The sequence below is a fragment of the Cervus elaphus genome, chromosome 9 (genome assembly GCF_910594005.1).
Source record: "Cervus elaphus chromosome 9, mCerEla1.1, whole genome shotgun sequence".
NCBI lineage: Eukaryota > Metazoa > Chordata > Mammalia > Artiodactyla > Cervidae > Cervus > Cervus elaphus.
The window spans coordinates 22,936,058-22,952,139 of NC_057823.1; the positions used below are offsets into that span (position 1 = coordinate 22,936,058).

General features: G+C 56.6%; 1 protein-coding gene across 4 annotated transcripts in view; it reads right to left on the bottom strand.

Moving 5' to 3' along the window:
* NFIC (nuclear factor I C) overlaps positions 1–16,082 on the bottom strand; it is a 72,851-nt gene that overhangs the window by 8,163 nt on the left and 48,606 nt on the right. For 2 of the 4 annotated variants that reach the window (XM_043912016.1, XM_043912013.1), the window contains exons 4-10: positions 14,865–14,939; positions 13,802–13,925; positions 13,041–13,165; positions 7,166–7,291; positions 5,045–5,229; positions 4,341–4,488; positions 2,338–2,423 (exon numbers count right to left, since the gene is read on the bottom strand). In XM_043912016.1, coding sequence (XP_043767951.1) covers positions 2,338–2,423; positions 4,341–4,488; positions 5,045–5,229; positions 7,166–7,291; positions 13,041–13,165; positions 13,802–13,925; positions 14,865–14,939 — 869 coding nt within the window. The remainder of the gene's footprint in view (positions 1–2,337; positions 2,424–4,340; positions 4,489–5,044; positions 5,230–7,165; positions 7,292–13,040; positions 13,166–13,801; positions 13,926–14,864; positions 14,940–16,082) is intronic. The other 2 variants (XM_043912014.1, XM_043912015.1) reach the window with 2 other exon arrangements.

Consider the following 16,082-nt stretch of genomic DNA (forward strand, 5'->3'; position numbering starts at 1 on the left):
GGGGAGTGGGTCTTGCGGCTCCTTCCTCCCCCTTCCCTCCCTTTGGGGTCTGCCGGGGTCGGGGGTCCCCTTAGTCCAGGGACCCAAGGTCCTGCCTACACAATCTGGCAGGGTCCTCCATCCAACACCTTCGCTGCCCCCCCCCACCCGACACCAGCCCCACAAAGTTCTTTCTGGCTGCCAGCCCTGGCTATGCACACCCCACCCCCCGCCCCCGACCTCTTCCATGGCTCCCCCGGGCCCCCAGGCCAAAGCCCACGTCCCAGGTCTGCCAGCTATGCTCAGGCTGCTTCCCCATTATTTCCAGCCCTTGGCAGCACTGAGCCCCCGCCCGGACACCCTTATCCTCTGTCAGACACCAGGCTCCGACCCCTCCCCTCCCAGGCAGGGGCCCAGATGCCCCCTCCCCCAGGTTCCTCCATAGTCCCAGTCCCACCCTCTCTGGGTCCCCAGCAGGGCCTGCTCACCAAGCAGGGGGTGAGCAGGGGGTGACCATAGCACAGAGAAACAAAGGTTCCCGCCACCCACCTGCCTTGGTTTCCCTCCCCTTCCAGGCTGTCCACTTGGGGTGACCCCCTCCCCCCCTTGCAGAGGCTGATGATAGGGGAGGTGACACAACGGATGGGGGAGACCGGGGCAGGGTGAAGAAGGTAGCCCGCAGCCGTCCGTTGCTTTTATTAGCTTTGGTTTCGGAAGCAATTAGGACATGCCCAGCCTCCAGTGGGGAGGGCTGCCAGGTGAGAGTGGGAGAGGAAATTCCTGGCTCCCTGAGCACTCTGGGGGCAGGGGTATCCACACCAGGATAGAACTCAAAACCCAACCGGAAGGGGGGTGGCCTGGGGCTGCGCCAGCTCAGTAGGTGACCCTGACCAAGCGATCCCTCTGTCTGGATCCTGGCCAGGGCTCAGTGAGGGGGGATACTTAGTATTCTGGGTGTGCGAGGGGCGGTCCTGGCCTTTCCTTGCCCTTTCTGGATCAAACTGGTCCCCTGATGCTTCAGACCCTTCAAGGACTCCCCAGGAGGTGCCCAAGGCCGGAAGAAGAGACTGAGGTTCAGAGTGGGTGAAGAAGAGCTGGACAGAAGCCCTCGTCTCCTGACCCCAGGACCCTCAGCTAAAGTCTGGGAAGGGAGGGAGGGGGACTGCCAGGTCCCCCCAACTCTGGAGCCCCTGAGCTGCCAGCAGCAGCCAGGGCAGCCTCGAATGGTCCCCAGGGGGCCAGGCTATGGCGGGAGGTTCTTTGGGCCTCCCCAGCCTGGCTAATTCTGATCTCAGTGGAGGAAGGGGGACGTGGCTACCTGTCCACCTCTTGCCCTCACCCCTGCCCCCTGCCCGTGGACTCTGGTGCAAGAGATCACTCTCTCACAGTGGCTTGAGGATCTGAATGTGACCCCTGGGGACCCTGCAAATCCCCATGCTCTATGGTTGTGGGGAGCCCCAGGATGTTTCTTTGTGCGTCTGGGACTCAGAGGGGCTGCAGCAGCCGTTTTATGTCCTGTGATCCCGTCCTCAACACGCACCAACCAGGGAGCATGGCTCAGGGGTACAGCCACCACCATCCAACACTACCTGCCAGCACCTTCCTGGCCTGCACACAACACAGATACGGATGCCAGACCATAGGTGGGAGTTGGGGACACACGGGGAGGGGCTGAGGCCACCTCCTGCCTCGAGAGATGCTGGGAGCCACGGGTCTCAGTTCCAGACACATTGAGGCTTGGCCCCGCAGTGCTGCGCAGCCTCAGGTGACTCACTCCTCCTCTCTGAGCCTCCTTGTCTTGTCCTCAGCCAGCCCTGGTCCCCACAACCTGTGCACTCAGGGGCAGTGATGCCAACCCCACCTTCGCTATCTCCCTCCCACCTCGCGGGCTGGAGCCTGCGGTGGGGGCCTGCATGCTCTACTGGGAGGCCCCACCCCCCTGCCATGGGCTGCCTTGGCTTCCCCAGCTTCCCCTGGCATCCTGGGATCCCTTGCCACCCGCTGCCTCCCTCTGGCCGGCGTGGGAGGGGATGAAGGTTGGGGGTCTGAAAGCTCGGGCTGATGCAGTGTGTGATCCTGGGCAAAGCCCCTCTCCTCTGAGCCTCAGTCTTCCCATCTGTACAAATAGGACCGGGGCAGTGACAAGCCTAGCCCCACATCCCCTGGCGGGATTTGGGGCTTCAGCATATCCCCCAGTATGGGCTCAAGGCCCTGGAAGGAGCTGGCAGGCGGGTCCCCTGACCACACTCAGCAGCCGCCACGCCAGGGGTACAGCTGGGGGGAGGGCTCCCTGCATGCCCGGCCGGCCCCTCTGCCCTGCCCCTCCCACCCCCCGCCAGCCGGCCTCTTGGCCCCTACCTGTGCCTGATAAATGCCCGCTGGATCCCTTGGTCCTAATCCCACAAAGGAACGGTTTGCAGGGGACGTGCCGGGCGTAGAGTAGGCTGCGAGGAGGAGAGAGACCGAGAGCCCGTTAGCGCGGGGGCGGCGCGGGAGCACCAGAGAGGGTGGCCGCTGCTTAGGGTCAGCCAGCCAGGCCTGCGCACCCAGCACCCGGCGCCTCTGAGCTGGCCGCCCTCCCCCGGACGGTTCGGGCACCCCGAAAAGCCCACAGGCTCAGGCCCCCAGGGTCGCGCGGGCTGGTGTCTGCCGGGAGGGAAGGCGCGGGATGAAAGATTCATAATCCAGAAACCGCCTGTGAATTATTCAGAGAGTTCCAGTGCCTGGTCCATCCTGCTCCCGTGGCCTGCCTCCCGCCGTGCGGGGTGCCATGAATTATTGAGGGCGTTTTATTTATTAATTTCCCTCCTGGAGAGGGCTCGGGGAAGGCTGGGTGCACACACGCAGCATCTTTATATTTTCATCTCACTGATCACGTTTTGCGGGTGAGGGAATGATTCAAAATCCAGGCTGGGGTGCGGGGAAGTGAGTGGAGGAAGGGTCCCCGTGTGGTCTCCACTGGAGCAAGGGTAAGTGGGAGGCAGTGAGGCTTGGGGAGCTTGCGGGGGGAAAGCAGGCTGGACCTGCAGTAGAGAAGTTGGTACAAGGCAAAAGAGAAAAAATCCACATTCACTCCTCCTCTATTATGTGTCTACTATATACCAGGCAGTGGGCAGCATTCCAGGGTTAACTCAGTGGCCTCAACACAGCAGACTGACCATTCTGCCCATTTCACAGATGAGGAAGTAGGGCAAGGAGGTGATGACCAGCCTCTCATGCCAACTCTGTGCCCTGCGCCTGCCTCCTGCTAAGTGTTCTCCCTGATCTGTTTCACTGACGTGCTCCGCACCGCCCCTGTGACTGTCCCAATTTGCAGCTGAGAAAACTGAGGCTCAGAGAGGGGAGGACAGTTGCCTAAGGTCACACAGGGAAGGAGCTTCAAGGGTGGGATTGGAGCCCAGCATCCCAATGCTGCATCTTGGTGTTTGGAGAAAGATGTCTACTTGTGAGGCTGCCCCGGGCTTGGCAGGAAGTGGATGCTGGGGAAGAAACTCTAGGGGTGGGGGTGCTGTATGCAGGGAGGGGGCCGACAGGGCCCAGAGGGAGGGCTGGCCCCTCCTGTTGGGGGGGGTGGTGAGGAAGCTCATTTGGGGAGTGAGGGAGAGAGAGACCTTCACAAAGATGGGGCTCAGGGGGAGGCTGGGGGCAGAGCCATGGCTGATGGGGATACCTGGACCAGGGTGGGGGGGCCACTGGGGGCTGGTGAGCTGTCATCTCTCCAGCCGCATCCCGAAAGTGGAAAGCTCAGGCAAGTTAGGAGGCCCAGCCAGGGCCTCCCACTAGGCTACCACCCAGACCTACATCTAGAGAGCAGAAAGTTCTAGAAGGCGGGGCAGCCACCCCTGCCCTCCCGGGGACAGAAGGGCAAGTGGGGACTGTCCCGTCTGAAGGTGTGGCCCAGACTGGCAGCTAGGAACAGAGCCCGCTGTAGCCGGTTTTCCCCGAGAATCCAGGGGAAATCTGGAAGTTTTATGTGAAATGTCCTGACTTTAAAACAGCAACCATCATAACAGATTCCCCTTTTTCACAGACGGAAGGCACCTGGGGGCCGGGTCTGGCCCTCCCGCCTCCAGTTTGAGATCTTCCCCTACTGCTTGTTGTGCAGAGGAGCGTTTGGAGCCTGGGTACGGGAGTGAGGGTGGGGTGGCACACGGGGGCCCCCAGGCCACTCAGCCAATGGAGGCAGACCCCAGGCTTGCCCCCAGCCATCTCCTCAGGCTGCCTTGGCCCTGCATGGACCAGGCCTCCATCTGGGGACCCACCAAACTCGCCGGCACGCACCGGGTGGGCCTAAGCCCCCGACCCCAGCAGCGGGGCGGGGGAGGGGAGGGGCCCCTGGGGACGCCTTCCTGGGTGCTTACAGGGCGAGGTTGGCGACGAGCTTCCTCCCTCGGAGGTGGGTTTGGTGGCAGGGGGGAGCGCCAGCCGCGGCAGCCCGGGGGGCGGGGGTGCCAGCATCTGAGCAGAAAGGCAGTGACTGGACATTTTGAGCTGGCCACTTCCATTTAACTGGGGGGAACAGAGAGACAGGTGGTTAAGGCGGCGGGTGCCCCCTCCGCCTCGGGCTGCTGTCCACCCCGGGGCTGTGGATGGGCCTGGCCGGGACGAGTTTGGTGGGTGCCCAGGGCTGGCCTGGCTCCGCAGGCCTCCAGCATCCTGGGATGGCCGTATCATCACCGCCTCCTCAAGCCACTTTGTGCCCACTTCCTCCTAAACAGGATCAGTACCACCAGACCTCACGGGCGGCCTGGACACATCTCCCTGCGTTCACGAGTACCCCTTCATCCATCACCTCGCCCACAGTCCCCAGGTCCAAAAGCCTCCGAACATCAAAGCTTTGGTGGAAGTTTGGCCAAAGACAGCCTGAGCTGAGGAGTAATCGCATCTGATTTCAGGGTCGTCCGCTCAGACATTTGAAACAGGCTAAGTTCCCACTGGTCTGACTCCAGGGGCTGCGGACCCAGGTGTTTGCAAAACAGAAGCCGCCCGGTGGGAGGAAAGGCCGCCTGACACTCATCAACGATGCCCTGGGGTCCCCGGGGTGGTCGCGCCGCCCCACACTCACCGGTCCAGGCTGCTGACTGGCCGGGTCACAGGCCAGAGAGACGAGATCTTTGAGCGGGTCCTGGGGGTTGAGGTGAGGCGGGTAGCGGATGGCCGTGTGCGGGAAGTAGGTAGAGGCCGTCTGGGGCAGGATGGAGGTGGTGGGGAAGTGCAGGGCTGAGGACGGGTGAGGGCTTCGGGCGATCCCTGTAGAGATGGGGGTGGGCAGTGGTCATCGGGGCTCCCGCTGGGCTGCCCTGTCTCAGAGTCACTGTGTTTACGCAAGTGGGTTATGCCTACATCTCCACCATGAGCCCACAGGGGCCTGGAATCACCCCTTTTACAATTTTTATTTATTTTAAAAAATTTATTATTGTCATTTTGCCATGCTGCGTAGCTAATGGGATCTTAGTTTGCTGACCAGGGATTGAGCCCAGGCCTCGGCAGTGTAAGTGTGGAGTCCCTAACCACTGGACCACCAGGAAATTCCGCCGTCCCTTTTGTCAAACAGAGGACGACTATGACTCTCAGAAGGACCGTCCCCTGTTCTAGCCACACAGTAGGCAGGTGGCAGACCTGGGGGTCTGGGCCCACACTGACTGGCCCCACAGCCCACACCTTGACCCAGGGCTCAGCTAGCTCTTTCCATAAATGGAAGGTGGGCCAATTTTTTTAAAAATTGAGATATCATTTGCACACTATAAAATACACCCTCTGAAAGTGTACATCCACTTTCCTTTTTAGCACATTCACGGAGCTGTGCAACCATCACTAGAATCTCTTTTACAATATTCTCATATCCACCAAAGGAAGCCCTGTTCCCATGAGCAACACTCCCGTTCCCTCCCCAGCCCCTGATAAGCAGGAACCCACTCCCTGTGGCCGTGGATCTGCCTGCTCTGCACGTTTCCCATCAGTGGAATCACATCTCGTGTGTCCTCTGTGCCTGCTTCTCTCACTGAGTGTCGTGTTCTCAGGGTCCATCAATGTGGTAGCGAGTGTCAGGGCTTCTCCCCTTTTCATTGCTCAGTAATAGTCCAGTGCGGCATTTGCTTTTTTTTTTTTTTTCTTGTTCTAAATAATTCAGTGACAGTTTTAATTCCAGAATATCTTCTTTCCCCCAAAAGAAGCCCTGTATCTATTAGTGGCCACTCCCCTTTATTCTCTCTCTCTCTCTGGCCAGACAGTAAATATTTTTGGCTTTCCAGGCCATAGGGTCTCTGATAGGGCTACTCAGCTCTGCCCTTGTCGCCTGAAAGCTGCCACAGATGATGAGTACACGGCTGGGTGTGGCCCTGTGCCAATAAAACTTTATTTACAAGAACAGGTGGCAGTTGGGGGCCCTGCTTTTCTGGGTCCCAGTCTAAATTGCTGTGCTATCTTGACTTTTGCCTCTGTCCTGTATACATACCTGCCTTTGTATGGCACTAAATCATTATTATCAAACCAAGGGACAACAGATGACATTCAGATTCCTGTTTAACTTATTCTGATTTAACTCATTTGGTTCTATGGACAGCCTTGGGAGGGGGACATTTAGGAGCCCTGATGGATGGGTGACTGGCTTAGCTCAAGCCCCGTGGTGGCTAGAGTCTGTCTCTGCTGCTGTGTGATGCTGCCCATGTGGGTGGCCAGGAGCGCCCACATTCCTGTGTGTGGCCTTTTTTTTTTAAACTTAAAAAAAATTTTTTTCATCTTTTCGCCACACCAAGCAGCGTGATCTGGGATTTTAGTTCCCCAACCAGGGATCAACACATGCCCCCTGCAGTGGAAGCACAGAGTCTTAACCACTGGACCACCAGGGAAGTCCATGTGTGACACGCCGTGTGTGTCCTGTGTGTCTGCCTCTTTTTGTGGCTGTCCAACCCCGGGATCTGTCCATGGGTCACTTGAGTATAACATATGGGGAGCAGGTTGAGAGGTGAGCCCCCGGCTGCACCTCTTGGTACAAAAGGGGAAACTGAGGCCTCCAAAGAGTCAGGCCTGGGTGCTCTCTGCCATAGCACTTGCAGGCTTTCTTGCCTGGATGGGAGGATACAGCAGTAGGACTTGTGGTCAGACAACTGGTGGGACTTCCCTGGCTGCAAGGGGCCTGTTAAGAGGGCCCAGCCACCCCTCCACGCCTGGAGCCCGCAGTGCTCACCACTGTGCACGGCGATGACAGGCCGGTGGTGCTGGGTGAAGCTGGAGAGGCGAGGTGAGTCCTGGGGAGATGGGCTGTTGAAAGGAGACTTGTCCATCTCTGTTTTCTTCACTGGGGATGAGATGCCTGTGAGGAGAGCCAGACGGTCAAGGGCCTGCAGGCAGGGTCTCTCCCCTCCTAGGACCCTTGGACCTCCCCACAGAGCCCGTGCCCGCCCTTCCACCAGCCACTCGTGGGCGAGAGGCTGCGAACCCATTGTAGAGAGGGCAAACTGAGGTTCAGAGCTGGGAAGGGGGCCACCCAGGGTCATGTGGCCCATGGGGATGAGAGGCCTAATGCCCCATGGGCCCCTGGGTGACAAAGCCTGGCCCCCATCTTCTCTTCTTCCAGACATGGGTCAGCTCAGGGCTGCCCTCATCCCCTGGGGAACGCCAGAGCCCTGGAGAAGGCAGCCAGGTGGGAGAGGGGAAGGTCTGGCCCAAAGTCCGAGCGGCTCTGTGCTTGTGCCCCCGGCATCCTTACTCGGGGTGCAGAACCTTCCCTGTGGAATCATCATGACTATTAAATGAGATACGGCAGGTGAAGTCATCAGACTAGGATCCAGCACAAACCCATGCACTGGAATCACCTGCTTCCATTCCTCTGCAGATAGGGGTCTCACTACCTACACTGAATGCCCTGGGGGAACCCAGAAGGTCTCCAGCTCAGCCTCAATGAATGAAAGAATGGTATAAAGTAAGTGGACCCTGTTTCTGGGGTCTCCTCCCATGGTTCTGTGAGCTGATACTTGCATGTGTCCCTAGCACTGTCCCATCTGGGACACTTGATGAACCCTCCCTCCCCTCCTCCCCGAGGCATTTCATCATAGGGTGCTTCTGGTCGCTGCATTAGCACCACTGGGGGTGGGGGTGGGGGTGTGAGCCCAATCCAAGAGTTAGGCCCGTTAAGGGCATTCAGGCCACCAACTGCTTTTGCCATGACAAAGACCACTGCCCTTGATGGCTCTGGGTGCGCACCCTCTGTGTGTGTGGGGGGGGGTGGCGGGGAGGGTGGTGGAATGTCCTGGGATGTGGCTGGCAGCCCAGAGGGACCAGGCAGTCAAGCAGGGGCTTGAGAGCAGGTCTGGGCTTTCCCAGGGACAGGAGGAGCTGGCAGGACCCAGGGCAGGGTGTGTGTGTCCCTGCAGCAACGGAGGGTGTATGTGCGCACATGCACATGTTTGTATGCACAGTGGGCACCCGGCTGGTGCATGGCTGTGGCGAGAATGAGGTTAGGGCTGTCACACGCTCACTTAGGATCTCCTGGAACAGCCTGTCCTGCATGGAAATAGCCCGGCCCGGACCCATCCCCAGCCGCACTTCCGCAGGCCTTTTTAGAACTTCCGGAGACCGGCATGAAGGAGCCAGGGCGTGGGGTGGGGGCAGGGAGGCACCCGCATTGCAAGAAAGAGTCACCCTTGTGTTCCACACACCCCATCTGATGCTCCTGCATCTGAACATCTCTAGTTCGTCCAACACACACACTGGGAAGAGCCCCACCTGTGCAACCGTGGCAGTTAACACGGTGCCCCTAGGTGCCCCATCAAAGTAAGCGTCTCTCCACTTAGCAGGTGTGCCCTTGACCTCTCCATCCTGATGCAACCAGCCATCTTTCTGTTCAACATACCTATCTATACGGCCTCCTTGAGCATCCCTACGCCGCCGGTGGAAGATATACACCTACCTGGAGACAGGTGCCAGTAGGGGCCCCGCTCCCCCAGCATCTTTCCACCTGCTTGTCACACATGCCTGTCTGTCCTCCATTTAAGCACACACTCCTCATCTAACAGGGAGGCCTGTACCTCCCCCATCTGAGACCCACAAACTAGCCCACGACACAGCATGGGCAGCGGGTGTGCAGAGTGGACGGGTGGGTGGGCGGAGCACAGTCCCGGTAGGAACTGCCACCGCTCAGTGGGCACTTACTATGTGGGATGCTCTCCCCAGCACTGCTGATCTCAGCTGGTCACCCTCTGTGGGGCCATCCTGGGCTCTGTGGGGTGTGGAGCAGCCTCCCTGGCCCCACCCACTCAAAGCCAGGAAGCCCCACCCCAGTCATGATGACCAGAGATGTCCCAGACATCACCCAGTGTCCCTTCGAGGCAGAGATGACCTGGGTGAGGACCCTCTGTGAGACCCTGGGGAGCCACAAGGTGGTGGAGCTGGGACTCAAACTCAATTCGTAACCACAGGCAATGCTCTGCCACCCCCACCTGCCCCCTCCACCCCCGCAAAGTTAAAAAAGGGATGAGGTAAGCCAACCCCCCCTCCCCACAACAGAATAACTGCCTGTGAAGGGCCTACGTCCCCTGGCGAAGGGCCACAGAAGCAGCAAGAGCAGAGTTCTGGGATCCCCTCTTTGCCAGGCTTGGCTGAGTAATCGGGGAAGGCCTCGGGGAGGAGGTGGCCACGTGAATAGGCACTCCTGGCCTGGGCATGGAGGGTGCAAAGGCCTGGAAGCTGGTATAGGGGTCCTGAGAGATGTGGCTGCAAGACACCCCAGGGGGGTCTTGCCTGGGCTGGGGGGGTTGGTCTTGTCCTGGAGGGGCTGGCAAGATTCTGCTCCCCCCACCCCTCTGCCCTGCAACAGGCCTCTGCTCCTCTAAGGCACTGGAGTATGGAGGCTGGGGCTGGGGAGTTAGCTGAGCGCGGCCTGCTGCCCATGGAGGCCACAGCGGAGGAAGGGAGAGACTGCTCTAATCAGCTTAACCCCCTTAATGAACAGCTAATTGGGGGCTGTCTAGACAGGAAGCTGGAGGAAGCCAGGAGGAGGAGAAAGAGGAGGAGGTGGTGTAAGAAGGGAAGGAGAGGAAGGGGGAGGAGGAGGGGGGAGGAAAAGACAGAATCCATCTCCCCAACAGGTTGTGAGCACCAGGAGAGCAGGGACAGGCACACACTAGAGGTCTGTGTGTTTATGTTTGATGCCCAGTGAGATGCCCACAGAAGGAAGCAAGTTTGTCATCATCTGAGGTAACCAATGGGAGCTCCAGGGGGACTGACCCCCTCTGGCATCCCCTTCTGGCTCTGTGATTCCCTATCACACACCAGAAGCTGTTACAACCTTCCTTCTTGTCCTCCCCTGTCACGGCTATGTCATTCTCAGGGCAGGAAGGTCAGATCCAGCCCTAGGGACTCTCTCCAGTATTCCCTTCCTTTCAAAATGCTGTTTTTCTTTTTTGAGCATCCTGTATTGAAAGCTGGGCTCTTTATTTCCAGCCTTTCTCTTTTTTTAATCAATAGACTGAAGGCTATAATTTTTCCTCTCAGGACTGCTATGGCTACCCCAGCACAGGCCGTCTTTCAGCTCTAAATAGTATACACTTTATATGTAGACAACCTCTTCAATTACAGAGTTAATGAGAAGTGCTTTTGAGTTTCCAATCAGGAAATGACAGGGCAGAAGTTCACTGTCTCCCAATATCTACTTTATCCTTCTTTCTTAGTAACAGAACCATTAATTTGAGATGGCACATGATTGCCCCAAGTAAAACTACATTTCCCGGCATCCATCACAGCCAGCTGTGGCCTTAGGACTAACTCAGGGGCTCGGAGACAAGCACAAGAGGTAAGTGAGTCTTCTGAGAATTATGTTTAAAGGGGGAGGACATGCCCATACTTGACCCTTCTTTCCTGATGGCTGGATATGATACATGATGGTTGGAGCTCCAGCAGTTACTCTGGACTATGATGTAGGAATAAAAACCATATTCAGTGCTGCATAATGCAGGAGACTAAAACTCTCACATCACACTTGCCCAGGGCTGCTGATGGCTGGACATCTATTTGAGAGAGAAATGTATTTCCTTTTGAGTTTTCTATTATCTGCAATCAGACTTAAAGCTTACTGAATACAGGTCTTTATAGAGACAAACTTGAGAGAGATAGGGAACTCAAAGAGAAAGAACCATAGAGACATTCTGACTCATAAATTAGAGCCTAATAGAGAGAGGTCCCCCCAGCATTAGGTACCTGCTCTGGGAGCCCACAGTGAGGAAGAGGGAGGACCCTTGGGACCTCAGATGTCACAACCAGCTGTGTTACAGACTGATTCAAAGAGATGGGAATTTTATAAGGATGTGAACACCAAGAAACTCTCCTGTTTCCTGGTCACTTATCATATGCTAGATGGTTGCTTTATTCACATTCCAACTCTCCAAAAAAATGATCGTTCTCATCTTCCCACTTTGGAGATGAGGCAACTGAGGCTCAGAGAAGTTGAGTCACCTGTCCAAGGGTACACAGCCTACTCAGGGAGCAAAAGGCAGGGCTGGGATTTGTACCCTTGTTTCTCTGATGCCTGAACCTGCCTTCTTTTTCTTCCTTCTTTTCTTCTTACTGAAGAATAGTTTATTTATAATGATTCAGGTGTACAGTAAAATGATTCAATTTCAGATATATATACATCAGATTCTTTTCCATTTTAGTGAATCTGCCCTTTTAATTGTAATCTTAGATTACTTTTCAAGGATCCTATAGTTATGGGACTTTGTATAGACAGATCTCTATAAGACATAGGCTCTACATGAGTAGGGACGAGGGAAAGAGGAGGAGGAGGGAAGAAAATAAATTCTAAAGGTATACTGGGTACTTATTATGTGCCAGGCCTGTTTTAGGAACACTAGATGTCATTAATTTACTTAATCCCCACAACAACCCTATGGAGTGGGTAATCCAGGTATTAACACCCCCATTTTACAGATGAAGAAACTGAGGCACAGAGAGGTAGGGGCACCAGGAAGCTGCTAAGGGTTGGGGGACTCAAGTGTCCACCGTTCATAACCACTAGGCTATATGATGGGGTGAATCCTTGCTAAGGGAAAAGACATCGAGTAGAGCCAAGCTTCTAAAATTGGGGGACAAGAGAATCTGAGGAATGCCAGGGATGTCCTTTCCACAGGCGACTCTGCAAACCACTTCCTTTATGGCTAGCGCTGGCTCACTAGAGAGCGGAATCTTAAGGTGAAAGACACTCTCTCTCTTTTTTTCCTCTGGCTGCGCCCCGCGGTTTGCGGGATCCAACCAGGGCCCTCTGCAGTGAAAGCGCCAAGTTCTAACCACTGGATCGCCAGGGAATTCCCATAAAGGGATTCTTTTTTTTTTTTTTTTTAAAGGGATTCTTTAGATGACAACGATGGTGGAGATGGAAACGCCAAAGAAGGGAAGCCTTTGGAGAATGCCCTTGGGGAGACGGTTAGTAAACAAAGAATCCGCAGGAGCCAGCGTTCAACAGAAAAGAGCCTCTATGAAACAGCTGACCCTACAGAACAGGGGCCTCAAGAGACAGACATTCTGGAGAGGACCCTATGAAGACAAAGGAGCAACAAGAAAACCTGCCAGGAAAAGGATGCTATAAGAGAAGAGGCGGGGCTCCTATGGAACCGGAATCACCCATACCAAGATCCCGTGAAGATGGGAATCTTGATGGGGGTGGGGGGGAGGAACTCCAGACAGGACCCTAGTGAGTAGGGAACCTATGTATCAGGACCCTCTAGCGGCGACGCTAAATTGGAGGGTCTATGGGGAACTCCAAGAAGAAGCACCCTGCTGATCGAATCTATACTGAGTCAATTCTGTAGAGCAAGAAACTCACAGAGATAGCCTGTTTACAGGCAGAGGGCAAGAAAGCCGGTCAGAGTGGAACGAAAGAGCTCTGGGAATGCAAACCCGGAGTTTACGTCCAGCCGAACGCAGCCCGCGCGACTACAATCCCCAGGAGGCCCCATGGCTCCATGCCGACTCCCGACTCCCTGGCGCCCGCGCAGTGCCTGTCGGAATACGTAGTCCCAGCCGCGGTAACCCCGACCGGAAAGCCGGCCAGCTCCCGCCGCCAGCCCCACCTCCTTCCATGTCCTCCGTCCAGTTGCGGCTGCTACTCGTGGGAGAACTGGGCGAGGTGTAGTAATCGCCTCCGGGGCTCGTGTCCACGTCTTCCTCCATCGAGCCGGATTTGTGCCGCTTGCTCCTAAAGGGCGAAGGAGGAAGCCAGCAGGGCGGTTACCACGGAGACGCAGGGGGCCCAGCGGGCGTCGCTACTTCCGGCCCTTGGCGGGGGCGGGGCGAGAAGGGTGCTATCGCGAGACGTCACGCGAGCCGTGGACTTGCCCCTGACCCTCAGATAGCACTTGTTATAACCTACCCGTTACTTGGATGGGATACCTGGGACCAAAAACAGGGAGGGACTCGGCTGAGGTCCAAGCTAGAAAATTAGCAGAGTGGAGACCAAAGCCCTGAAGACCTGGCTCATCTCTTGAGCTGCTGTAATCCCCAGAACCTGGTAGGATCATGATCCCATTTTACAGATGAGGAAACCAAGGCAAACATAATGTGACCGGCTCACGATCACATAGCATATCTCAACAAGCATCATTGTCTGTGTTCTCATCTCAAGGGCTGGGCCTGTAGGACTCTAGGCTGTGGGAGTCTACTGTGGGGTGTCAGGACTGGGGAAAAGAGTCACTTGGGTCCTGGATTTTGAAGGATAAATAAGAGTTTTCCAGGTGATATGTGGAAACAGGGAAACAAGTGAACCAGCTGGGGCTGGATGGAGGTGGGTGGGTGGGGTTATGGAATGCCCAGAGGTGGGGCCCCGGGGACATACCCGCTGGAGGATGTGCTGGGTAGCGTTCTTCTCATGCCGGTGCTGGCTGGATTTAGGTCATATGCCAGGTGTCCCTGAAGCTCCCCCAGGGAGAAGTTGGGTCCTGTTCCAGTCACCACAGGTGCTGCAGAAGGCAACAGAGAGGAGGGTGAGGGAGGGAACAAGGTCCAGGACTGTGATTTGCCCTGGAGGGGTGGGGAGAGCCCTCTGGGGGCTGGCACTAGTTTGGCTGAAACTGGCCTATATTCTATGTATCAGAAGAACAAGGCCACTGAGAGACACCAAGGTCACACTGTGAGGTAGAGGCATAACCTGAGCCAGAGGCCAAGCTTCCCAGCATTCCCAGAGGCCAGGCTCTGCTGATCTGGATGGGGAGGGAGATGGTTAGGGTTAAGGTAGGGTGCTCTGCTGTGCTTAGTCGCTCAGTTGTGTCTGACTCTTTGCAACCCCATGGACTATAGCCCACGAGTCTCCTCTGTCCATGGGATTCTCCAGGCCAGGATACTGGAGTGGGTTGCTGTTTCCTTCTCCAGGGGATGTTCCCAACCCAGGGATTGAACCCAGGTCTCCCACATTGCAGGTGGATTCTTTACCATCTGAGCCACCAGGGCTTCCTGAGGTGTGGACTTGAAATGCAGGTGTCTGGCGGGTGGGGGGTCCCCAGCAGGTCCATAGGTAAGGCAAAAGGACAGGAGGCAAAGCAGATTGGGGGACCCTCTGGGGTATCCTCCTCATGGGGTGAGGGAGGCCCCCGGAGGGGGATGTTGGGGTGGAAGTTCGTTTAGCCCCTCCACCCAGCATCTAGAGTCCTTCCTGGGGAAATGCATGTCACCTTGACCTTGGACTCTGGAAAGGGCCTGGATACTGCCCTTCCTAGGAACCTTAGTTTAGTGACAGGGGTGACTGGAGAGGACGAGGGGGAGTGGGCCAGGGACATGGGTTCCTTCTTCCTTCCTCCCTGAGTCCCTTTCCTTCTGGGAGCCCCCATCCCAAAGCCACTTCTTCCTGACAGCTGCCCCCCTCCCCCGGCAGGTCCCAGCACAGGGTGGGCGGGGACACTTACTCCGGGACACTTGGATGAGCTCAGTGACACTGAACACACCGGAGGTGACGAAGCTCTCCTGGAAGTCGGTGGTGTCTGGAAAAGAGACAGAGGACAGGGCTCAGCAGGCGTCCAGCTGAGCTGGGTCTGGTCCCCCACCTTCACACCTCTGGGCTGCCCAGACTCTGGGGTGTCTGACCAGGCATCCCCGTCTACCCCATCCTCCTTCACCGCAGGGGGAGGATGGCTGTTTCAACCCTTCCAGGCTGAGGAGCCCTCTGCTCTGACGCAGCTGGAGCGGATCTTCTTTCCTGAGTCTGCTCCGTCCTTCTCAGCGCAGCTGCAGCCAGCCTCCTGTCCTCCAGCCTCCCAGCCTTCCTCCCGGGTCTGTGGCATGGCAGCTGCACACACGAGTGGAGGCCAGACCTGGGTTCACATCTCAGCTAGGGTGCCCACTTGGTGTGTGATTCTGGACAAGTCACTTTACCTCTTTGGTCTCAAAAGTGGGGATCATACACCTTGGGTGATTGTGAGATATGAATGCTACAACCCAAGAGGGACCAGCTCGGTCCTTTTGCCTCACTCATTGCCCCATGCAACACTGCAGTCTTTTAGCTGTCTGCTGCCAGGCTGGGAGCTCTGTGGCATCCCCAGTTCCTGGGCTAGAACCTAGAAGACAGCAGGGGCTCAGAACCATGGGCTGAATGGAGGGTCCACAGGCAGCAGTTAAAATCTCCAGTGTGCCTAGACCCACTCCTGCCTAATGTTAAAGGCAGTTAAAGTGCCAGGGGCTGTCTGGACACTTGGACATCCTCCTCTCCAGGATGGGGTGGTTTAGACCCATTTCATAGATTTGGAAACTGAGGTTGGCCCCAAGAGGGCAAGAGCCCTGACCCACCTGGACAGCTGGGAGGGAACAGGCCTGTCCTGCCCAGAGGCCCTCACAGGCAGGACCCATTCTCCCAGCAAGTGTTTCCCAGGCACTTCCTGTGTCTGCCTCCAAGCTGGACACTGGGGAAACCATGGGGAACAAGACCTACAGGGGCCACTGCTCTCAGTCTGGAGTGCGCAAAGGAAGCCACATAAGAGCAGGAAGTCAAAAACCCTTGTACATGAATGTTCATAGCAGCATGATTTATAGTAGTTGAAATCAGAGAACACCCAAAAGTCCATCAGTGATGATGGATAGACAGAATGTGGTCCCTCCACACATGGCAGCATCACTCAGCCATGAAAAGG